The sequence below is a fragment of the Chiloscyllium plagiosum genome, chromosome 29 (genome assembly GCF_004010195.1).
Source record: "Chiloscyllium plagiosum isolate BGI_BamShark_2017 chromosome 29, ASM401019v2, whole genome shotgun sequence".
Lineage (NCBI taxonomy): Eukaryota > Metazoa > Chordata > Chondrichthyes > Orectolobiformes > Hemiscylliidae > Chiloscyllium > Chiloscyllium plagiosum.
In genome coordinates this window covers 9,250,080-9,276,454 of record NC_057738.1, presented here as the reverse complement: position 1 = coordinate 9,276,454, position 26,375 = coordinate 9,250,080, and the positions used below count along the sequence as shown (strand labels likewise).

General features: G+C 40.5%; 1 protein-coding gene and 1 long non-coding RNA gene across 3 annotated transcripts in view; one reads left to right on the top strand and one right to left on the bottom strand.

The window, feature by feature from the left end:
- Nucleotides 1–19,398, bottom strand: part of cap2 (cyclase associated actin cytoskeleton regulatory protein 2) — a 236,921-nt gene extending 217,523 nt beyond the window's left edge. Inside the window, exon 1 of one of the 2 annotated variants that reach the window (XM_043719122.1) lies at nt 18,974–19,398. In XM_043719122.1, the coding sequence (XP_043575057.1) occupies nt 18,974–19,371 (398 nt within the window). In that variant the 5' untranslated portion in view covers nt 19,372–19,398. Of the gene's footprint in view, nt 1–1,772; nt 1,911–18,973 lie in introns of those variants that run through there. The other variant, XM_043719123.1, reaches the window with a different exon arrangement.
- On the top strand, nt 19,244–24,024 carry LOC122564365. Its single transcript, XR_006315896.1, has 3 exons — nt 19,244–19,299; nt 19,807–19,951; nt 23,541–24,024. It is a non-coding gene; the product is annotated as an uncharacterized LOC122564365 (long non-coding RNA).
- Nucleotides 24,025–26,375: the final 2,351 nt, after the last annotated feature.

The window sequence follows — 26,375 nt, the reverse complement described above, 5'->3', positions numbered from 1 at the left end:
TCTGGCATGTCTTTGCTTAGCCTGTCCCAGGATAGATGTTTTGTCCCAGTCGAAATGGTGGTTTTATTCCTCAGTGTGTAGGGCTACGAGGGAGAGAGAGGGAGAGAGGGTCATGTCTTTTTGTGGCTAGCTGATGTTCGTGTATCCTGGTGACTAACTTTCTTCCTGTTTGTCCTACGTAGTGTTTCTGGCAGTCCTTGCATGGAATTTTGTAGAAGACGTTGGTTTTGTCCATGGGATATAGGGCAAACAGGAAGAAAGTTAGCTACCAGGATACACGAACACCAGCTAGCCACAAAAAGACACGACCCTCTCTCCCTCGTAGCCCTACACACGGAGGAAAAAAAACCACCATTTCGACTGGGTCAACACATCTATCCTGGGACAGGCTAAACAAAGACATGCCAGAGAATTCCTAGAGGCCTGGCACTCAAACCACAACGTCATAAACAAACACCATACTTCCTGTAAGGACTCCATTCCATTCTCCCAGTTTCATCATCTCCCTCACATCTTTTCAGATGATGTCACCTTCTACAGGGGCTCCTCAGGAATGTCCACCCTTTTCCTCAACTGAGGACTCTCTACTCACAATTAACAGAGCCTTTAGCTGTATCCAACCCATTTCCCACATTTCTGTCCTCACCCAACAATGATAGGGACGCAATGATCCTAACTTTCTTCCCACCAGCCTCACATCCAAAGGATCATACAACTCATTTCGTTCACCTCCAGCACAATGCTACCACCAAATACATATTCCTCTCCCCCTCCTTTCTGAGGTTTCTCCGGGGTCTTTCTTCAGGACACCCTGGTATACTCCTCTTCAACTCCTAACACCTTCTTCAGTTACCATCTAGAAACAAATTTTAAACTCCATTTAACTTCTATAGCGTATACAGAGTTCTATAACGGTTCCTACGTTTCTCAGTTTAGTCTAGCATTCTTTCCTCCATTATTGAACTGGTTGAAACCCAAGAACAAATTGACACAAATACCACTGGCAGATTTTAGTATTAAAAAGTAGTCCTAAATACAGAACAGCATGGCATCTAATATTTTCAATTACTGGATTACGATATATCTGTATTTACAGGGAACTAAACTGCTGATTTTAGTTAAAGTTTTAAACTCTGTAAATCTCATTAAGTATTATAAAAATCCATTCTTAAAACGAAGTGAATCAATCTTGTTCTGGTTTCTTCAAGTTTCTGGAAGACCAGGACTGGCAAAGCTCTTAGCTTGCTTACTTAGCTCTTACAGGAGCTGACACAGAGTGGGCTCAGTAGCCTGCTGCATGATTTTATGACTTTTTTTTGTGTTTGGGTTTGAAGAGTATTGTTGTTACTTCAGTAAATGACCATGCATCTAATCTCTAATCCCAAATGGAGGTATCAAAGCTTAGCTCAGTTTTCCTTACTCAACATTCAAACTTTTGTTTTATTCTTTCATGATGTGTGAGCTTGCCATGAAATGAGCAGCCTACTTGGTCACATTATTTAAATTCATTCACTGAATGAGAGCATCCTATCCCCAACTGCCCAGAAGGCAGTTAGGAATCAACCACATTGCTGAGAGTCTGGAGTCACATGCAGGCCAGATCAGGTATGGATGAGAGTTTCCTTCTCCAAAGGGCATAGAGAACCAGACTTTTTTTTTTAAGTGACAACTGACAATGGTTTCATAGTTATTATTAGACTCTCAATTCCAGATTCTTATTGAATTCAAATTTGTACTCTCCACCGTGGCGGGATTCAAACATGGAACATTACCTGGATCTCTGGATTAATAGTCTAGTGATGATACCACCAGGTCAGTCCCTCCAGTTCATACGGCAAGTCAGGCAGCATCAAAGGAGGAAAAGCGCAGCAGGTCAGGCAGCATTCCAGCAACACATTTTTAAGCTCCGATCTCCAGCATCTGCAGTCCTCACTTCCTCCTACTTCATACGGCAGGTAACAGTCAACCACGTTGCTGCGAATCTGGAGTTACACGTAGGCCAAACTAGGCAAGGACAGCAGATTTCTTCCTGGAAAGGACACCAGCATGTCAATTTCGTTGGGCTGGAAAAGGGGATGGTGATGGGAGGATGGCATAAAAGGACAACTTCCTCAATGGCTCCACATCCACATCAGCCACCCTCCACTCCAAAGTCTACCCTTGCAGGTGTACCACACCTCACCTAACTCTCTCCATCAAGACCCTCAACCTCTTCTCCCTGCAATCTTTGGGCCTTACCATCCCATCTGCGAGAACAATGGACAGGGTCCAGACAGAGGGTGCACCAGGGTTCTCAGAGGTCCATTATGTTCAGTCAAGGGCAAGCCTGTTGCACTTGGATCAAGGGCCCAACTATTGAGTGGTACTGGGGCCTGTGATTTCTGTCCCTTCTCCTGTTCTTGGAATCCAGTACTTAAGTGTCTGACAACTAATTGTACTCTCAATCCAGGCCATTGCTACAATTGACAGTGCTGGTACTACAGAGCTACTACTCAGTCAAATTCGCCCGCAGATCTCTGAGACGTTCCATCCGAATGAGGTATGAAATTTTATCTCTAGCAAATTAATATGCCTCAGAGCTGTGAATCCTTTAAAAAAAATACACCTTTTGCAAAGACACCATAACTGTATTCCTTTGAAGGGTCTTATATGAAAGAGACAAACCATGTCAAGGTGTATTTTAAATGATGTACAGGAATGTGTATATCTAGGAGAAAAGGAGTTTAAAAAGCAAATAGTCTCGGTTCTATTTGTTGCTTTGTTTTCTGTGATATCACGCCATAAATGGCATCATTAGACTCAAAAGGCCAAAAAATACTCACTTATAGGTCTCCAAAATCAAAAGGATACATATACGTATTTTCAAAGTTTGCTTTGACAAATGAAGAATGAACAAAGTTTTACAAAAAGCAGTATGGTTTATACTTTGTTTCCGTAAATCCCTACAGGTCGCTCAGCAGCTGCAAAGAAGCTTTGTTGGAAAAGGCCAAAATATGGGAATCAATGAGATTTATAGTGGACTAGAATGAGTTAACTGCACACTGGACAGAAGGCATTGTAGAAACAGGTTCTGTAAGGTAAATAGGTTACCATACCCAAGTTCAAGCTGCAGCTCGGAAGAATGAATGGAATGATATTCCAGCTGCCATGAGAACCAATCAGGGGCTAAGTTACAGTTGAGACCACACAGGGAGAAGGATCTGTAGAAACTAAGGAAATTTGACAATTGCTAGCTATGTATGATATAACTATTTTGAACTGGATAAGTTTCACATGCAATTCCAAAAGTAAGAAATTAGAATGTCAACTTGGCAGGTCTGGACTATATGAAAAACAGCCTGGAAAACCCTGACTTTAGAAGGACTCTGGAGATCCACCACTGCGAAGAGGTATGATGCATCAGGTGTAGTGAAGATATCAAAAAGAATTCCAGCCTGGCCAGCAACAAACTTTCTTGAAATAATATTTGGGGTTAGTTACAGAGCTGAAAATGTGTTGCTGGAAAAGCGCAGCAGGTCAGGCAGCATCCAGGGAACAGGAGAATCGACGTTTCGGGCATAAGCCCTCCTGAAGAAGGGCTTATGCCCGAAACATCGATTCTCCTGTTCCCTGGATGCTGCCTGACCTGCTGCGCTTTTCCAGCAACACATTTTCAGCTCTGATCTCCAGCATCTGCAGTCCTCACTTTCTCCCGGGTTAGTTACAGAGCCAAGGCAGTGAAAGACAGTGATTGAGATATCTCTAGTAGTTAAAAGCGTGTTATTCCTTAAATACTTAATAAATTAATTGGGTTTTATAGAGCTCTAAGTGTCTTCACTATCTTCATCATCTATGTATATAGTGTTGTCTCAAGGAGACACGCAACACTTTTGATATGAATCAGAAGGAAGATATCAGGATTTTAAAAATCCAAGCATCAAGCAACTATTGCACTATATCACAGTTCTAGTCATAATTCTGCTTTGGTACAGTATCTTATGCTAGTTCAGAAATTGGAACACATTTGCCACATTCTTAATTATTTCAAAAGAGACAATATTTGTATTAGTGATCAATGTCACTCCCGAAAGCTTCAAGCTGGAAATTGCTCAAAGTTTTAGACCTCATGGTTTAGAACACTAACAGCATGATTTACGGAGGTAGGTTTAATCTGGGGTGCTGTCCAAGTAGACTGTTTTGTGCCAACTGGTTGAAGATTCTTTATTGATGGAGTTGCAATTACCAAGTCAAGTGGAGAGTATTTCATCACACTCCTTACTTGTGCATGATGATGGCTGGTAAACTTTGAAAAGTGAGGAGTCATTTGGTGAGTCAGTGTGGAATTCCCTGCCTGAAACATTAACCTTGTTTCCATAAGGCATAGGAGTAGAAATTAGGCCATTCAGCCCATCGAGTCTGCTCTGCCATTCAATCATGGCTGATAAGTTTCTCAACCCCATTCTCCCACTTTCGCCCCATAACCCTTGATCAATCAAGAACCTAACTATCTCAGTCTTAAATATATTCAATGATCTGACCTCCACAGCCTTCTGTAGCAATGAATTCCATAGATTCACCATGCTCTGGCTGAAGAAGTTCCTTCATATCTCCCTTCTAAAAGGTCTTCTCTTTACTCTAACACCAGGCCCTTGAGTCCTAGTCTCTCCTACCAATGGAAGTATCTTCCCAACATTCACTCAGTCCAGGCCATTCAGTATTCTTTATGTTTCAATTAGATGCACCCTCATCCTTCTAAACTCCATCGAGTATAGACTCAGTCCTCAAACGTTTCTCATATGTTAAGCCTTTCATTTCTGGGACCATTCTAGTGAACCTCCACTGAACACACTTCAGGGCCAATACATCCTTCCTGAGATATGGAGCCCAAAACTGCACAAAACACTCCAAATGTGGTCTGACCAGAGCTGTATAGTGCCTCAGAAGTACATCCCTGATTTTATACTCAAGTTCTCTCAACATAAAATGCCATAATTGCATTTGCCTTCCTAACTGCTGATTCAACCTGCAGGTTTATCTTGACAGGATCCTGGACTAGAACACCCTAGTCTCTTTGCACTTCACCCTAGTCTCTTCTGAACTTTCTCCCCATTTACAAAGTTGTCCATGCCTCTATTCTTCCTACCAAAGTGCAAGACCTCACTCACTTTTCCCCATTGTACTCCATCTGCCACTTCTTTGACAACTCTCCTAACCGGTCCAAATCCTCCTGCAGCCTCCCAGTCTCCTCAATGCTACCTGTCTCTCTACTTCTCTTTGTATCATCTGCAAACTTAGCAAGAACACCCCCAGTTCCTTCACCTAGATCTTGAATGTATAACGTGAGAGGTTATGATCCCAACATGAAGCTTTGTGGAACACCACTTGTCACCAACTGCCATCCTGAGAAGGAACCTTTTTATCCCCGCTCTGCTTTCTGCCAGACAGCCAAGCATCTATCCATGCTTCTACCTGGCCTCTAACACCATGGGCCCTTATCTTACACAGTAGCCTCCTCTGCAGCACCTTGTTAAAGGCCCTCTTGAAGTCCAGGTAGATAACATCCATTGGCTCTCCTTAATCTAACCTGCTCGTTACTTCCTCAAAAGAATTCTAGCAGATTTGTCAGGCATGACCACCCCTTGATTAAACCATGCTGACTTTGTCCTATTTTACAATACATTTCCAAGTATTCAGGAATCTCATCGTTCACAATGGATTTCAGGATCTTACCCATGACCCAAGGTTAGGCTAATTGGGCTGTAATTTTCCATCTTTTGTCTTACTGCCTTTTCAAACAGGGGTGTCACATTAGCAATTTTCCAGTCCTCTGGGATCCTTCCCAATTCTAGTGATTTCTGAAAGATCACCACTAACACCTCCACTATCTCCTCTGCTATCTCCCATAGAACTTTGGGGTGTAGCCCATCTGGTCCAGGTGATTTATCCACTTTCAAGCCATTCAGTTTTCCTAGTGGCTTCGCTTTGGTGATAGCCACCATACTCAGCGCTGCCCTCTCAATCGCTTGAATGTTTGGGATATTACTCGTATCTTCTACCGTGAAGACTGATGTGAAGTAATTATTCAGTTCCTCGGCCATTTCCTTGCTCCCTGCTACTATCTCTCCAGCATCATTTTCCAGCAGTCCAATATCTACTTTTGCCCTTTGTATATATCTACAGAAACTCTTACAGTCTTCTGTTATATTACTGACTAGCTTAGCCTCATATTTAATCTTCTCCCTCCTTATTTCTTTTGTTCCCCTCGGTTGGTCTTTGTAAGCTTCCCAATTCTTTGGTTTCCCACTGCCCTTTGCGACATTATATGCTACATCTGACTTCCCTAGTCAGCCATGATTGCTTCATTCTCCCTGTACTATGTTTCTTTTTTCTCAGGGTGAATCTGTATACTGTGTCTCCTGAATTACTCCAGAAACTCCTGCTATTGCTGTTCCACAGTCTTTCCTGTTAGGCTCCTCTCCTAGTCAATTGTACCCAGCTCCTCCTTCAGTCCTCTGTAGTTGCCTTTATTTGGCTGTAATACTGTTACCTCTGATTCTACCTTCTCCCTCTCAAATTGCAGAGTAAATTCAATCATATTATGATCGCTGCCTCCTCAGGGTTGATTAACTTTAAGCCTCATTGCACAATACTAAATCCAAGGCTGCCTGTTCCTTAATGGGCTTCACTACAAACTGCTCCAGAAAGCCATCTCATAGACATTCCACAAATGACCCTTCACAGCCTCCGGATATAACCGGTGTTTTTCCAGGATGATTGTTCTTCTCTCAGAAGTGGTATTTAACTATTTTGCCTTTAATCTTAAAACAATAATTTACTACCATTTCTCTAAGTTGCCCATCTTAAAAAAAAAGGAGAAAATGAGGACTGCAGATGCTGGAGTACCAGAGTTGAAAAATGTGGTGCTGGAAAACCATAGCAGGCCAGGCAGCATCTGAGGAGCAGGAGAATCGACGTTTCAGGCATAAGCACTTCTTCAGGAATCGGGTATGTGTAACCAGCACTTACCTAAAAAAAATCCAGTCGCTGTTGCTTGAGGTGCTTATGTTTTTGTTTTTGCCAGAGTTTGCACATGTTCTTCAGTACAGGTAATCCAAATACACTTACCTCTTTGATATAACTTTTTTGCAGGACCTTGAGGTCTTCTTCGGATAATTCGAAATTCAGATAATTGATATTCAGACAATAGAGGTTCTTCTGTACTTCTTTTCATTTAGTATACTATATTTGGTGCTCATGGACTCCTCTACACTTGGGAGACTACATACTGACATGGTTAAAAAAAATCACACAACACCAGGTTATTGTCCAACAGATTTAATTGGAAGCACACTAGCTTTCAGGGCGTCGCTCCTTCATGAGGTGACTACCATCTGATGAAGGAGCGACGCTCCGAAAGCTACTGTGCTTCCAATTAAACCTGTTGGACTATAACCTGGTGTTGTGTGATTTTTAACTTTGTACATCCCAGTCCAACACCGGCATCTCCAAATCACTGACATGGTGACTACTTTGTGGAACATCCCCATTCTGTTCGCAGACATAATCCTGGCTTTCAATCACTTATTTGAATTCTCCACCTTGTTCCTATGACAACTTTTCTATCTATGACCTCCCAGTATTCCAGTGAAGTTTAATGGAGGTTCAAGGACAACACCCTGTCTTTCAATCTGACACTCTGCAATTTCTGGATTCATTATCATTCAACAACTTTAGATCACATCATTCTCCTCCATCTTGTTCTGTGCGTTTGTTTCCTTCCTCTTTTAGCCTTACTTTTGTTTTGCTGGACTGGCCTTCCTTTCACGTCTTTCCTTACTCCTTCAATACATTCAGTTGTTTTTTCTGTGGAATTTCACACCTCATTTGAACATAATCTTTGTTTCTTCACTACATCCATTAAGACTCTGTATGGCTGTTGTATCACGAAATCTTTTGCTATTTAAATCTTCCCTGGCCTCACAGGCCTTAGGCATTGTTCTTCTGGTCTCCCTTTCCACTGGCTTAAAGAAAAATCACTTAACATGCATTAAGTTAAAAATTACTCAACACCAGCTTACAGTCAAAAAGGTTTATTTGGAAGCACTAGTTTTTGGTAGCCTGATGAAGGAGTAGTGGTCTGAAAGCTAATGCTTCCAAATAAACCTGTTGGACTATAACCTGGTTTTGTATTTTGCCTGATTTTTTTAAACTTTGTCTACCCTAGTCCAACACCAGCACCTTCACATCATAACATGCATTGACATACTCATGGTCGTTGAACTGAAAGGTGTATTCTGATACAAATACAGCCCAACCTGCCCCTTCTTTTGTTTTTATCCCCAGCCTTTGACCTACTCTTCTGCCCCAACATACAAATGGCTAGTGCAGTTAAATGTCATTGGTGAACACTTGTTAATGAGAATACTGTCCACCCAAAAAATTCCATATCACTGGTCATGGATTCTGAGAGTCTTTGTGTGGCTGATGACCCTGATCCTTGAACCACTTCTCCAACTGAGCATTAGGCAGGTTCTTCTGGAAGGTGGAAGTTGTCCTTGACCTTGAGATAATTTGTATGCCTTTCTTGTTCTTTCCCATACCACTACTTGCCATTCCTTCATACATAAGTTACCTCCAAGTTAGTTTCTTCTGAATGAAGATATGTCATGCATTGATATTTATGTTACATTTCTTCAGGGAGTTAGTGATTTTTGAGAAGATTTGTAGCTGAGGTTGATAAGTATGGAATTTAGCTCACTGAGCTGGAAGATTTGTTTTCAGACATTTCGTCACCATACTAGATAACATCAGTGAGACTGTCTCCAGTGAATTGCTGGTGGTATGTCCCACCTCTCTATAGTCGGCCCTGGTTTCCTAAGGTGGGTGATGTCTTTTCTTTTTTTTCCCCCAAGGGAAGGTAAATAGGATATAAATCGATGTCTGTTTATTGATGGCGTTCTGGTTAGAATGCCATGCCTCTAAGAATTCTCATGTGTGTCTTTGTTTCACGTCCAGTATACACGAACACCAACTAGCCACCAAAATACACGATCCACTATCACCAGTTTCCATACGTACAGACAAAAAAGGACACCGCTTTGACTGGGACAATTCACACCCTAGTACAGGCAAAACAAAGACACACATGAGAATTCTTAGAGGCATGGCATTCTAACCAGAACTCCATCAATAAACACACCGATTTAGATCCTGCACAGAATCTGTTTCAAACCATGTTGATGGTACCTCAAGAGTTTCTAGGCATAGTCCAAGTTGCAGAACCATCTAGAAGAGTCGGAAGGATGACTGCCTCACATACAAGGATCTTGGTATCAGCCTGGATATCACAGGTCGGTCAGTCATTGAAGATGAGAAGTGATATTGAATTTCTGTATCGATATCAGCCTTAGATGAGAGAAAGAAGATTTCTCTTTCTTGAGAAGCTGTGTTTGGGGGGATAGACTAGAACCCGACCCAGGTAAAAACAATGACTGCAGATGCTGGAAACCAGATTCTGGATTAGTGGTGCTGGAACAGCACAGCAGTTCAGGAGGGCATCCAAGGAGCAGCGAAATCTATGTTGTTTCGGGCAAAAGCCCTTCATCAGGAATAAAAGATGAAGGGCTTTTGCCTGAAACGTCGATTTCGCTGCTCCTTGGATGCTGCCTGAACTGCTGTGCTCTTCCAGCACCACTAATCCAGAACCTGACCCAGGACAGGTTTTTAAAGGATTTGAGTCTTGAGGTTGAGGCTGAGACCAATTCTTTGGTATGCTTCTGTGAAGGCATTAAGCAAGGCTTGATGGTTCTCTTCCAAGAAGCAGAGATGACATTGTCATCTGCATACTGAAGTTCCACAAGCAAGGTTAGTGTAGATTTCTTCTTGGATTTCAAATTGATTAAGCTTGAAATATTTTCTGGTCCATCCTGTAGACCATGTCCACACCTATGCTTCTATCACATTATCATCAGAGAGGACTGTCGCTGACATCTTGTTTGGAGGACTTGGAGATTATTTGCTGGCCAGCTGGCCTTTGACTGGGTCTTCCATAGCACTTCTCAATTAAGTCAAAAGCCTTGGTCAGATCAAAGGCTGTGTAGAGTGGTTGCTTTAATCATGGAGAGGAGTATGGGATTTTGAATGTATATTGCCCCCCGGCACATACCCTCAAATTTTTAACGGATGCGATTTCTAGGTTGATGGCCCTTGGGGCATGTCATACAATTATAGGGGAAGACTTTAATTGACTTATTGACCCCGAAGTGGACAGGATGCCTAAGGACCTTGCGGATATGTCCCCATAATCTAGGCAGTTGGTGGACCTGAACAGGGAGCTGGGGTTGGTGGATGTGTGGCGATGTCTTCACCTCGAAGGTAGGGATTTCACTTTTTTCTCTAAGCCACATAAGTGCTATACTACGATTGACATTTTTTTTTGCCCCATCCACCTTTTTGAATTCAGTGCGGTCTTGCACTGAAATCGGGAACATAGCCATCTCCGATCATGCAGCAATGTACATGGAGGTCAAGGCCGGTGGTAATGGGGCAGGCTCACAGCACTGGTGCATGGATCATTTCCTCTTGAAGGATTGCAAGTTTGTAGAGTATTTTTCATGGGAATCTTCCGGAACAATAATTTGGTTACGGCCAATAATCAACCAGTGCTCTGGGACACTGCCAAGGCCTATGCACAGGGTTTGATTATTTCTTACTCGGCAACCTGGAAGCGGCAAAGGGGAGAGCAGCAGCGTTTGCATGAGGCTCACCTGAAGGTAGCTGAGACAGCAAACTTTGACAGACTACCTGTAGCCAAACTGCGGTGAATTACAGCCCTCAGGACTACCTTGAATGCTGCACTCACCCAGACAGCAAAGAAGGAAACCTCTTTTGTGAAACAGAGGTTATTTCAGTATGGTGATAAACCAGGTAGATATATAGCACACCTAGCCAGAAAGAATAATGTCCCCCAATCTATCACATCCATTAGGAGAGAGTGCGGGTACTCTTACTTGCAATGCCAAAAAGATTAATGCAGCGTTTAGGAAGTTCTACTTTGACCTGTACCGGTCGGAGGGCAGTGAGGACAGATTGGCGAAGATAGAGTCATTTTTAAAGACCCTGGACCTTCCAGGTGTAACTTCAGAGCAGACGTCTTTTCTGAATGCCCCTCTGACAATCCCAGAAATACAGGAAGCAGTTCCAGAGAGATAAAGCGCCTGGCTCAGACGGATTTCACAGTGAGTTTTACAAGGGGTTTATAGACAGGCTGGCTGGGCCACTGTCGGATATGTACAACTACTTGTACAGTCTGGACTGTCTCCCATTCCTCTCAGAGAAGCAAATATTTATCTTATTGTTAAGAAAGAGAAAGCCCCAGAGGATCGCACTTCATACAGGCCCATATCATTACTGAACGTGGATTTTAAAATTGGTGAAAATGCTGGCATTGAGGTTGGAGAGAGTTTTGTCCTTCATTGTAAAGGAGGACCAAACAAATTTTATTAAGGGTTGTAGGTCTACCAATAACATTAGAAGAGTATTAAACATGGTCCAGGTATGCCAGCAAGGGTCGATTCTGGACTTGGTAGTCTGCCTGGATGCAGAGAATGGAGTGGAGTGACCATATCACTTACATGTACTAGAACGGTTTGACCTTGGAGGGGTTTTTGCCAGGTGGGTAGCAGTGTGATCCACCTGGATCACACATAGCGATCTGAAAGCAGCGTATGCTAATGGTATACGGTCGGACAATTTTAATATCAGCAGAGACAGCCGACAAGGGTGCCCTCTCTCATTATTACTTACATTGGTGATTGAGCCGTTGGCAGAGGCTATCTGGAGGGACTCCAACATAACTGCCCTGGAGGTAGGATCAGGTGGGCATAAGATCATTCTTTACGCAGATGATATTCTTCTCTTTCTAACTGATCCGATTACATCTGTGCCCCGTTTGATACAAGCGATTAATCTATTTAGCTCGTTTTCGGGGTATAAAATTAATTTTATGAAGTCGGAAGTTATGCCTGTGGGGGGCCTTACTAGAATATGGATCTTTGGGGTGGAACCCATTTCCCTTTCAGGTGGTCACTGGAAGGTTTCTTGTATTTAGACATTTTTATCACTCCTGTTTTCGATCAATCGTATAAAGCTAACTTTGCGCAGTTGCTAGAGAAGATCAGACAGGATCTTTGGCTCTGGGATGATCTGCCGATAGCTCTGGTCAAAATGAATGTTCTTCCTCACTTATTATATCCCATGAGAATGCTCCCTTTGATGCTGCCTAGGCAGGCACTACAGAGGCTTTACAGTTGGCTTGGACCTTTCATCTGGCATCATAAGCAGCCTCTTATTAAGCTTGCTAAATTGCAGCTTCCGCAGGGGATGGGAGGTTTGGATTTCCCGGATTCTAAGAAATATCAATAGAGTTCCTTACTGTCCTATGTGGCTGACTGGGCTTGCCAGTACCCGCGGTTAATCTGGTTAGACATAGAGGCCTTCCAGGAAAAATGTCCCCTCATCAATTTGTTGTTCACGGACAAGATAAGGACTGTTATGGACCATTGCAGAAATCAGATTGTCCTGAACAGGGTTAAAGCCTAGAGAATGATGCGACAAGGTGAGGGCAACTTACAAAAAACTTCCCCTTTCACTCCCATAGTAGGAATGTTAGGATTCCAGCCACGGTTGATGGACTCTGGCTTGAAACTCTGTGAGTCTAGAGGAGTCTCCTGTTTGAGAATTTATTTGACGGGGAGGTCATGATGTTTTTCGAGCAGCTGAGTCAGAAATATGAGCCATCTATGAGGGACCTCTCGTTATTTTCACATTAGGGACTTTATACAGAAAAAGACTACATTGATGATTAGTCCCTTTAAGTCGGATATAGAGAGGAGAGTGCTTCGGTCTATGAGCACTTTCTTGGTCAGCACCCTCCATCACTTATTAGGAGGCAATGTTTCAAAAGACATTGAGCTGCTGTGCGGAATCTGGACTCAAGAATTGGGGGTGGAAGTCTCGTCAGAGGCATGGGTAGATATTTGGGAGAACGTAAAGAAGATTTTGATTCATAACAGAACGCAGGCTATGCAATTGAAGGTACTCCACAAGGCTCATCTGGCACCAGATCGGCTTGCAAAATCTAAGACAGGAGCGTCCCCATTGTGCTCCAAATGTAAAACAGCTGTTGGCACTCTTACTCATTGCTTGTGGTCATGGCACAAGCTTCGTAGATATTGGGATGCCATAGCGAGTGTTTTGGAAGGGGTCTTGGGAACCGAGGTTAAGGTGGATCTGGTTTCTCCCCTTTTGGGCTTGCCAAATCTCCCTTCTTTGGACACGCATGGGAAGAAACTGTAATATTCTTTCATTTTGTGTGAGGAAGAACATTGTAATGTGTCAGAGAATCCCCTGGGACTCTCAGGGTGGTGTGGATTAGTTATGGAGCACATCCCCCTGGACTTCCTTACGAGTATGGTGCACCAGAAAACGGAACTGTTAATAGAACATGGCGGTTCTTTCTGAATTATGTGGACGATATTGGTCAGGGCCTTTGTGTAGTCTGGCAGTCCGGGGGCTCCTGGGAGGAAGAATCCCAAACAAATACGGATATGCCTACTGATGCTTCGGATGGTGAGGAGCTTTGGTGGGATTGCACTAAGTGTGATAATTGAATGTAATTTAATTTACCATGGTTTAACTTGGTTTTAGTTTTTTTTAGTTATCTATTGAATGGTAGTTTTTGTAGGTTTTTTTTCCTCTCTCCTCAGTTGTTTATGGAGTAAAATAGTGGTTTGTTTACTGTTATTGTTGTTATATTATATGGTTGTTATACTGATTTGTAGTGATTTTGTAATTTTGTAAAAAATGTAATCTTTTTTCTCAAAAATATTTACAAAAAAGGGCTGACTCCCATTTTACATAAACATAAGTTAAGATTTTCCCCCAGTAACTCCTTCAAAGAATAGTGCATCGTGTAAGCTTGTGTCTAATAGGGTGCTTTACCTGTTAACAAGTATTACTGTATTTTCTGTAACGCAAGGAAGCTATGCATATCTTGTAGAATTTCAGAATCTCTGTAGTGCAGAAAGAGACCATTCAGCCCTTCAAGTCTGCAACAACCCTTCCAGACACACAGACCCCCAAACTATCCCTGTAATCCCATATTTACAATGGCCAATCCATACAACCTACACATCCCTGGACATCTTGGTACAGAAGAATCCAACAATCGTTTATTACAATTAAACATGACAATCCTCAGGCATACAAGTCCCTGAGTAAACATTACACCATTAGGTTAGACAGAGGGATTTGCTTTGAGTGATTCAAATAAGTTAGAACATGAGATAGCATGTGACCTGAGGATATAACTATGAAAGTAATAAAACCATGAATGTGTCTCAAAGGATTACTGACATATGAATGATGAGCCATAACACAAAAAACACAACTCCAGATTTGCAATCTGTTTCAAACTGTTTTATAAAAAAGTATATTTGCAGCATTTTATCTTTAAGAAACTTTGCCAATTCTACGTTCACAATATATTGGCAAGATACTGTAAAAATTATGACTACATGCACCAGGTACACTGATTTTCTTTCCTCATTCATTCTATTCCCATGGCAACTGGCCTGGTACTGCATCAGATACTGATTGTGCCCCTACACAACTTGAAATCATGACATCCCATCTGACCCAAATTTAGTACCAGACTGCACTAACTACTTAAAAAGGCAATTCAGTTATTTGACTGCTCAATTTTCATCTCCATTTACAGCACTCCTTTCATTACAAATCCAGAAATCAAACATTAAATTTAATATGTTTGAGACTGTTAATTTAGAAGGAAGCATTTGAGTACAGAGCCATCAGATAAATTGAATGTGAATTTATTGCCTGAATGGCAACATTAGTCAAAAAAGTAATATATGTACAACATATTTCTAGAAAGCAAGCTAATAAATTAATATATTCAAAATTAAAACAATGGTCTTAATTTGTTGTGTTAAAATATTGTGTTTTCATCATACATTGCTTAAAACAGGTTAATATCAAGCAAATCTGTGCTCGTGACAATTCACCAGAGTCATTAATTTAAATGCAAAAAGGATGAGCAGTCTCCAGCCATGTGTTTCTGCCAACAGCAGACTCATATGGTGGTACACCTAGATGCAGTAAGCTCACCACCACATCTGTCACTCCAAGTGACCCAAAAACAGAAGGAACTGCAGTACTTGAAAAGTATACATAATCTATGATCTGTTATACATTTTATTTACTGTAGCTATTTACGGTATATAGATTACCCTTCATCCTAACATGGAGAATCATGAAGGAAAACTAAGGTACATACAGTCCAAAGCTTAAATGGTCAATTCAAACAAATAGGTCACAAATATTTTCTTGTACCTACCCAAAATGAGTAACATGTTCATTATAAATCATCTTTTTTGAACGTTCCAGCAGTCACTTTGTTTACAAAACCACATTCTAATTGGCTTTAAAAAAGGGGATAGGTTAGGGTTTTGCAAACTACAACCCTTTAGTCACATGACCTTTAAATCCTGAAAGGATGTGCAATTTGGTCCTGTTTGCGCTTATTTCGTGAAAGTCTATTCTTTAAACAATACCTCAAACTAAAATCCATAAAACCTACATGAACATCAACTACTTGAAGTACATGAAAACTAATGTGGATATATTGATTTATCTTTACAAGTGACCTAAGACTTCATTGTATACACCTATGATGATCCACAAAGACAATAAATTGGCTTGGAGACTCTCATCTAGAATACGTAGTGACAAGATTTCACATTTTGAATTACACCATTTACTGGGGATTTGAGATTACGTAAAAATATTTTAAAAATCTTATTAAAGCCCTTAAAGCTCAAGCAGAGGCATCTCTTTGTCTAAAATGAGAATGGCCAGTGAGAGGTGCACCACAGTTTAAAAATTAGTCTTCACTATCAAGTATTCAGGGGAGATACTGATCTTGGGTTAAGTCGAAGGATATTGCACATGAGGCTAGTGGAACATGGCGAGACTACGAATGGCTATATACTTGGATATATCATCCACAACAAACTACAGTTCGTCCAGAATTTCATGAGGATGGGAATACAATAGTTGGTATGTACTTTCCAAAGATTTACTAACTTTATTGCAAAATTAGGAATTTCAATTTCTAATGTTCAAAGTATGGGGACTGCCATTCAACTCATCTGGCCTCTCCACCTCCTATTCATCACTCCTCATGCACCACTTCACCACCCAAGAAAATAGTGAACTTACTGGAGTGAATGCTGTCATGGTTAGGAAATTAGGAACATTAGGAAATTTGTCAAAACCATGGAAAGACTACAGAATTATAAGTAGGAACTACAGTATTGTAAATGCTGAATAATTCTGACAAAAAAAATTAACGTTCACCCAATTTCTCTCAAAAAGGACAATAGGACTTAGGAGGAGAAGCTGTTGGTTAGTTGATAGGCCTTTCAAGCCTGCTCTGCCAGTCAACAAGTTCAGGATTGATCAGGTAGTAGTTTCAAATCCATGGTCCTTTCTGCTCCCTTTAACTCCCTTGTCTATTAAAGAATATTTACAACTCATTTTTAAACAAATTCAAAAGGCCCAACTTCAACATCTTTCTTGGGGGGGGAAGAGAATTCCATAGACTAACAATCCAGACAGAAAAATTCTATTCTCCTTTGTCTTAAAAGTGAGAGTCCTCCTTCTTAAACAGCTACTTTTATTCTCCCTCAGGAGAGGAAACACCTTCCAATACCAACCCTTTCAAGTTTGTTTAAGATCTTAACTACATTTCAATAGGGTAACATTTCATTCTTCTAAATGCCAATGAGACCATGCCCTACATGTTCAATCTTTCTGCATAATTCCTTCATTTCAGGAATAAGTTAAGTGAACTGAACTGGTTCATATGCAATTAAATTTTCTTCAAATAAGGAGCCCAAACTGCTTAGAGTACACCAGATGCAGCTTCAACAAGGCCCAGTACAACTACAGTAAACTTTCCTCACCTTTATATTTCATTTTGCTTACAATTTTTCAGTGTTGCTATTTATTGCATCACATTCCAGCTTTGAGAATATTTCAAGGAACAAACCTAATTCTATGGAATCAAGAGGTCCACAGTTGCCAAATTCCTACTATAGTTTGACAATTTCATTTTTAAAAATTCAAACCTAAACCAGTCAGAAAAAGCACTTTAATTTTATACTTCTGATTTGGTTTAAATAGGTATGGTGCAATTTGTTAGGTGCTTTATTAGCTACACTCCAGAAATTTCAAATGTTGACTGTGAATGATGTTTGAGCCATTTGCAATCATGCTAATGTTTCAGGGGCACGATACATAGAGTCCACTTGATCATTTGCCTTCTATTTATTTGTTGTACCTGCGTACTAACTGTTCACTGACATTGTCAAAGCTGCTGAGTATTTCCAGCATTTTGATTTTATTTCAGATTACCAGTATCCACAGCATTTTGCTGTTGGCCCAGAGAAATGCATTTCCCTACATAGTTTTGAAATTTAAAAGGTGATTTGATAGGTGTTCAATATTATACGTGCTGTTCAGAACGAGGGAAAACAGTATTTCCATTGGTTAGCGAGCTGTAAATGTATCACTGCCAACAGAACAAAGAAAGAGGGTATGATTATTAGAACATTAAAAAGTATTGCCTGAAACTAATGGAAGAAAATATCCAGTATAGCATTTTAGAGGGGGGCAAGTACAAATCTCAAAACTTTAAATTCAAAAGGGTATGGGAAACTGGCAGAGGAATAGGGCTATTTGCGTAGCTCGTTCAGGAAGGGTGAAAAAGACATCATAAGGCAAATGGTCTCCCTGTAAACTGAAAATATCTATGTTACATTCCAGAAATATAAATTAAACCTCTTTAAATCAAATCAATATTGCAAACCCAACTTAATGTAAACTTTAAAAAAAAACAACCAATTCTAAGTGGAATATGTTTGAAATTTTAAAAATGAAATTTGTCAAACAGAAGGAATTTGGCAACTGTGGACATCTTCATTCTGCAGAATTAGGTTTTGCAATATCCTCAAAACTGGAATAAGCATGTGATACAATTTTTCACAAAGGCAAAAGTGCATTCAGTATTCCTAAGAATATTTAAAGTCTTGGGAAATTACTGGAAAATTGATTTCAGACAAATGGCATCAGCATTCAGTTAGATGAAAAGCAAACAGCTTGTCACTTTCTGGCTAATTAGTCTCCTGAAACATGCAATGGCCCACTTAAGCTTCCCAAGAGAATACACCCTTTAAGTGCAAACTGTCATAAAGAAATGTATCGAGGTAGTCATCCCTGAGACTCTCAAAAGCTTCCAAACAGCAGAGACCACCTCTTACAAGCCCTCAACTCAGGAGCTGTAATTCAAAAGGTCGTTCCCATTCCATCTCATCATGTTAAAAGCATTCTTGTATTTCTGCACAGTTTAATAGCTCGGAAAGAAAAATAATAAATGCAACCTTTGTTAAAGGTACCAGATTTGCATTTTTTCAAATTTACACTATCAGTTCACCACAGACAAAGCCTTTAGCTATCTGCTAAGAATCATCTTAGTGCTGCGTGCATGATTTGTTACGTTCTAATTACAGGAACCCGAAATTTGATTTTAAAAATTGTTGAAAGCATGTGACAGCTCCATCTCAAAATACAATGTTGTGTCAAACTATTGTTTTAATCCGTTACAAGGCCTTCACATTTGAAAATTACAATGTCAACGCTCACACTTGCCTCTTGGTAATCCTTATTTTGGAAAAAGATTAAGGAAAATGCAGATGGTTGAATGGGAAGATAAAACCGAACGCTGCATCAACAAGCAAGCTCTGATTGTCCCCGGATCGCGCATATCAAATCTTTTATTTTAGGTGGAGGGAGGGTTTACCGTTCACTTTTCGAAACAAAAACAAAACTTAATACAAAACGCTTCCATATTTACCTGCCGTGTTTTGTCTGTGGTCTTGTGGTGATCTGGCTATAATAAAAAGGAGGGGAGACGGATTGGGGGGGGGGTGGGGGTAGGGTTGAATGTTTCCCACACGCTGCCTTCCTCCAGGTCGTGGGCTCGCAAGCAGCCGCAGCCCTGCTCGTCCTCGCGCTCCGTAACCGTCCAAACGATTGACAGCTTGAGGGCGCGCGAACCACCACTCGTCCTCCCGCTTTATTCCAAATAAAGGCACGCGCTCTCTCGCGCCCGCTGCAGCATCCGGTTAGAGTTACGCGCGCGTAGCGTCTAAATAAGGAGAAGGTAGTTAGTCGAGCCTGGTAAGATGCTGCTGTGTAGTGGACCACTTCAATTCCTTTCATATTCCAGGCCATGCACTGCGTTAATTGCATTTCTCTTCACCTTTTCTCCCTCACACCGCTCATGGTTGCAAATGGAATTTGCCTCAACCACAGTCCGATATTTATAATGCAGGAGGCGTGGGAAATGGATATCATGGTTTACTTAACGGAATTGAGCTCGGGAGCGAGCTGTAAACTCCTCGTGAGTCATCCCTGTACCATGGCGACAATTTTTGGCTCTGACTTAAATTGTGGTTTGCTTTAGCCAGATTGCTAAATTAATCCCCCATCAGTAAATATGATCCCTTTACACCATGTGCTTAAGCATTATGCATATTAACCGAGAAAGTATTAAATATTTGTTATTTCAAATAAACATTTGTATTGGAATATTCCACCAGGGCCATTCATTGTCCAATACTTGTCATTAAAACAGTGTTGTTTTTGATTAAATATTGTTATTATGCTTTAACCTCCGACCCACAGTAGCTCAGGCAACCACCAAGCTGTAATGTTGCGGTCTCCAATGCAAGCAGTTGAAAACCGGAGTGCCAATTAAGGCAGAAACCAGAACGAAAAACATGACTTGTCACCTCACTCCATCCGTACCTCGGAGGAGTTGCCCTGTTAGGTAAGAATGCATATTGACTTTCAAATTCTTAATTCCCAAAAGTTTTCGGCACATATCTTAGCTCATTCACTCAGTACCCTTGCCCGGGCTAATTAATAACAATGATCCTCGCTTCCCATTCCTTCCCACCTTTTGAGTTCAAAGAAACATTGCTGAGGGGAGGAGAAATAAGTAAAATAGATAGAGAAATTTATACGGAGATATGATTAAATAAAAAAGGAAGGTAACCAAAACCTTGCTCGCAATGATAGGCTTCGAAAACGTAGAGGATAGAGGAGTGCTGGAGTGGGATGGTTGAAGGTAATAGTTACAAACCATGACAAGAGAAGTGATAGATTTTGCCACTACTCGTGGAGCGAAAGGAAAGAGGGCATGTAAAACAAAAAAAAGTCTTACGTGGGGCCAAAGGAAAAGATACAATACTTAAAGAACTTGCAAATGAGGGTTGCGAGATGTCATTTGGAGATTTGAAAGCGATGTAAAAGATTTCACATTCGCCCTTTTAGAAGACCGTCGTCAATGTAGATGGAGTTCTAAAATAAGTTTTCTGTTTGAATGAATCATTTAAGATAATTGTGAAACTCAATAGTTCCATTCCAGAGGGGATTGGGATATGACATAGCTGTGTACCCTTGACAAATACAGTTTATTTAAATTCACATAACATGCTTTGCTATCCTAATGGTGTGGCAAGCAAAACAACTAAGTCATGTTTGGGAATCTGCAGCATAATAAAAGATAATTACGTTTCTTTACCCTCATGAAAATATATGTTTTAATACATTTAAGAATAGTTTTAATCATTTTCCTGAAAACAGGTTTATAACCAAATATCACCATCAGTGAGTTACCTTATTTAAATCATTAGGCCATTGAACTACTTAATTTTATCAATGTGCATGGTCAGTTTCTTAGTAAGTTAACTCTCCTTATAACTCAAACCCTCCAGTCCCAGTAACATGCTTATAAATCTTTTTTTGCGTCCTCTACAGTTCAATAACATCCGTCCTACAATATTCGCAACCAGAATTGTATGCAGCATTTCAAATGTGGCTTTACCAATGTCTTATACAGCCTTAACATGACGTCCCAACTCCTGTACTCAGTAGTCTGATTGATGAAGGCAAGCCTTCCAAATATCTTCTTCACCACCTGTCTACCTAGTAGGGCCATCTACATATTGATTGAGAAAGATTTTTGTCCTTTAATATCTTGCAGCTCATAAAGCAGCAGCCAGGTTCTTTGCACATATTGAGTTGTCTCCAAGCAGTCTCCCCTTACCATTCTGCTATCTGCATGTCACTCTGCAGATCACCTATTGAGGGAAAAAGGCAAATTAGTTTTCCAGTTCAGAAGTCTGGAATTGATGCAGACTTTGTTCATAAAGAGCACATGCACACAGATGATATGCTTTGGAGCTGAACGACCACAGAGAGAATACTATTCTTAGCTCACCTATTTCATCCTAAAGATGCTTTATGAATCAATACTTAGTGTAATGTGAGTGAGAATTATTACCATCTCACCAATTGGATTATAAGGGTCCTGGCTCAGGTGTTGGAGTCTCTGCTTGTGCCAATCATTGGGGACATATTGTCCATGGCTGTCTGCACCAAATTGGTCAGTGGTTGTCGAATATGGACTGTGGAGGTTGTGCTTGAGCAGGAGACAAACAAAACGTTTATTCTCCTCCCACCCAAATGCTGCATTCTGGTCTGAAGCAAGAAATCAAAGTAGCAATCAATGATTCATGCAATAAAAAACACTGTATGGAGCTCTGGAGTTGCTGCTGGAGGTGCTAATAGAGATTCTGCAGCTAGTGCATTCTGAACTGAAGGATCATGGATGGTTCATGCTTGTGGCCTTCTGAAGATCAGAGTTCAGGTCTCCATCTTCTGCAAGAAGACTTCCTTCTTTAACTCAATCTATCCATCAGATTCTGCAACTGTTTCTGCCAAGTGCTATCTGTGCAGCCCGTCTTGTTCACCTGCTAATAAAAGAGAAATTAAAGGCTATGTTTTTCGTACCATGATGAGATATGTAGTATAGTACATCAAATGCTCTTTGCACAGATTATTATCTGTAGTTAGTAATAAAATCTCAACTTTGTAATACCTTCAACAAACCAAATGAGTGGCATGAGCACCTACCCTGGTTGCACTAGTGACCTCGAACGCGCTATTCACCTGCATGGTGCTGTTCAGACCAAGAGTACTATCAGTGTTCTCCAGTTCCACACAGCTATTCCAAATGGGACAGTTTAGCAGCCTGTACTTTGCCCTTTCTATCCTTATCTCTTCGGTTGGCTCTGGAGTTAAGATGTCATAATCAATGGTCTTGGAATGACACACACTGCTACATTGAATGATCAAGCATACCTGCAAGCAACGTGATTTGTGCTTTGTAGATCATCAGGGTTTCACATGTCTCCTTTAATCCATGTATCCTTGGTAATCCAATGAACCAAACATTGTGCCAGGACTGTGGGACTGAAGCTTAAATTTAAAATGTTTTTCTAAATGGACACAATCCTAGATACCCTAGCTTTGCAACTGTGACCATTACATCTGGTCAGCATGGATGAAAGAGGTGAAAATAGGAGAATTATATCGCTGTACTGACCATCTATTCCAATCAAAATGGTCTAAACTCCAGGTTTATAATGTTCTCTCAATTGAAGTGTAATAGAGCTATGTCCCAAAATCAAGTAGAATTGGCTTTAAGTTCGTGCCTATACCTGTGGTGTGCACAGAAGGTGTGCATAGAAGCCAATCAGTGAACAGTACTGGTGGCTGTTAACCAACCGAAATGAGGGCTGGGTAGAATTGCAGATTTCCTGTGGAAGTGGGCAAGATGCCAAGGGGCAAGTATCCTTTCCTGCAGCCGGTGCCATTTGATTTGTTGTCTCTGGGTAAGAAGAAGTAGTCTTTGTAGAAATCCAGCCTTTATGCTGTGGCTTGGTAGACTGGTGCAAATGTGGGGGCAAGTTGTATCAATTTTCTTTTTGCCCCAATGCAGCATTTTAAACTGAGAATATTAAGCTGGTACAAAGATTTCAGTGGTTGCTAGTCTAAGCAGCTTGCCCAGCTTGTGTTAATTTCAAAAGTCCACCTCATGTGAATCAACATCAGCACCTCCATAAACGCAGCCTCTTTCTTAATATATTCATTAATTAGCCACGTTTCCCCAGACACATATATGATTATTATTCATTCACAGGACGTGGGTATTGTTGGCCAGGCCAGTATCGATTGTCCAGAGAGCAGTTGAGAGTTAACCACATTGTGCATTTAGAGTCACGTGCAGTAATCAGCCTTTTCCTCTCCTGTCTTTCCTTGAACCCAGTGTAGACATGTAGTGTTCAGCCTAATTTTCAGTGTTACCAATGCTTCATGGTTAATATTTCTTGGAGCTCTTAAGTTCTGAATGTTGTGGAAAAATATTTTTTTTAATTTTTCAAATTTTTAGAAATACTTAGTATGGTTTCTTTAAAAGAGATCATTAAAATGTCACTGTGGACATTGAAAATGTTGTTTAGTAAGGCTTCTTAGAAATCATTTTATTGGTGACATCTATTGCTTTGCCATAGATTCCTGCTGGAGGGCTGTTTTGAACATTGACTGGACTGGTATGTGAAATCTGTTTGAGAACATGGAGTTTGCAAGGAAGGGGTGTCAAACTGATTTCTCCCATTTCTGAAAAGAAAATCTTTTTGTTGAATTCAGAGTGAAGTATATTTTTTGTGCTGGAAGAGTGATTGAAGGAACTTCACAATGCAGTATTGTATTTCCTGAGCAAACTGTGTTTGCGGTGTTCCAAAAACAACCATGCATGTTTGGTGACCCAATCCTATACACTAGAACATTAGAATGACAAACTTTGGAATACACTATACTTTATCCTTTTGCCTTCAACCCTTTGGCTAAAGTGTTTAATTCTGCAGAGAAATCCATTTTAAGCTCTTTTTTCCTGAAGCATGTCTGTAAGTCTGTGTTTATGTGTGTATTTTGCGGTTATGTGAAGAGATAAACATTTATGCTTTTATATTACTGTGTATGATGACCATTTATTAAATCTTTATCACACAAGTTTTGTTTCAATAATAAACCAATAATTTGAATTTACTCAGAAACATGGTTTTATTTAAAACCTGATCCAGCTAAGGTATCTAATTTGACATCTTGATAACTGGAAAATATATTTTTATTTTATGTTGTGATCATGCATTGTGGGGCTATAGCAACAGTGCACTCTTCGAGCCTCAGTACACTATAACATCCACTTTGCTGCTGCAGACCTCTTTTGCTTCAGTTCAGAGTGCCTACAAAGCAGAATCGCCAACCCAGCATAAGAAATCTGTACAACAGGTAGACAAGAATAGAAATATAGTTTGAAGCCACCATATTTCTGATTGAACTGTATGACCTCCTAGTTTTCCTGCACTCAGTAACTGAGTGGCCTTGCCTGCCAAATCACAAACTTCTGGGGCCTGCAATGTAGGAGTGTTTTCTAAAGGGTGCTTTGGGCTGAATCTTGTGTATCCAGTGTTTGTCCTTTCAGAGTTCTCCACTCCAGACTCACTTTTGCTGTGTCAGAGGAGAATGAGCTTGCAACTCTGCATGCTTTTTCTGCTGATCCCTTTGGAGATTGTGACACACTGTTTGGAAACTGCTGCATTAAATATTATCAAGCTACCTCAAAGCCTCAGCTGATGATACTATACAAATGGAAAATGCAGAAATCGAGGGTTATGGGGAAAAGACTGGAAAATAGAGTTGAGTCATTGAATAGATTTGGTAGATTGAATGGCCTATTTCTACTCCCATGTATTGTGGTTTTATGATCTAATAATGTACTTGATGCTTTCAATACATTTCCCATATAACTCAGGGGAGGCATGGTGGCTCAGTGGTTAGCACTGTTGCCTCACAGCGCCGGTTCAATTCCCGCCTCGGGCAATTGTCTGTGTGGAGTTTGCATATTCTCCCAGTGTCTGCGTGGGTTTCCTCTGGGTGCTCCAGTTTCCTCCCACAGTCACAAAGATGTGCAGGTTAGATGAATTGGCCATGCCAAATTGCCCGTAGTGTTAGGTGCATTAGTCAGGGTGAATATAGGGGAATGGGTCTGGGTGGGTTGCTCTTCCGCGGGTCGGTGTGGACTTCTTGGGCCAAAGGGCCTGTTTCCACACTGTAGGGAATCTAATCTAAAAAAAAAATTCTCTATTTGTGTCTTTGTCATGTGAATTATACGTTGGGTTCATGTACCCTGGTTGTATGATAAGTACATTATCTGACCCTGTTCCAGTCTTAAGTCTGAGTATGTACCTGATTTTCAACTACTATATTCAAAGACATTTTGTTATCATTTAACAATTTTTATTTAAATTCCAGATACCTATTTGAAAGTTAGACTATTGGATAAATTGATACCCATTCCACACCCGAGTTAATTCATTTTATTTTCCTTTCAATCCGGAACTATTAAGGACCTTAAAGAACACAGATGGACAAAAAGGTATAACTCAGCCAATTTAGACTGCTCTGTTGCCTATTTCAGATCTAGGCCAACCAATCATTTTCATTGTTCCTCAGTCTAAAATTTTATTCTGCTTCTCAAACTAAAACAGGAGTCTATCCTGGCCCCCTGAATATTCAATCAAGTTGGCGTATGTTAGATTTTGTTATAGACCATTCCCCAGATTAACAATTCTGAATGTGAAATGGCTGTTAATTTGAATTCAGATTTACTTTCCAGTTATGCACTTGCCACTTTGATTTTCCACAGATACCTTTATCAACATCAGTGAGACCCTTCATTATTCTAAAACTTGGATCATGCAATTGTGAATATACTATGTAATGACAACAACTTCTCTACATAACTCACTGATTTAAAGCTTCAAACCATCTGAATTCTTTGCATTACATTCACACTTTTCAACTAATTTCACTCATGCTTAATGAAGTATCAATGTCACTTCATATAAATTATTATTTTAAATTGTTTTACACTGACTCTTTCTGTATTTAATAATTTCACATACCTTTCTTGTAATGTGTCATATGGTATATACTTTATTTTGCAATCATATACCTGTATGTCAGTTTGTATCACCTCACGTTACTTAGATATTAAGTTTTAGATATGGAGAATGTATAGGAAGGTAGAAACATAGTGTGTATCCAACTCAGGTGATAGGGTGCCACTATTTAAAAATGGCCAGCATGATCCATCTGCAAATGTACAGATGATGACTTGAACATACACAAATACACAATTCCTCCTGGTTTTACTGCTGAAATAAACAATCTCCCAATCAAGAGGAAGAAGATTATAAGTGGTGTTAGGGTTAGGAATATAATAGTGGGGAGGTTCTGCTAAAACTGAACAAGACAGTATACACACCACAGCTGGGATATTGAGA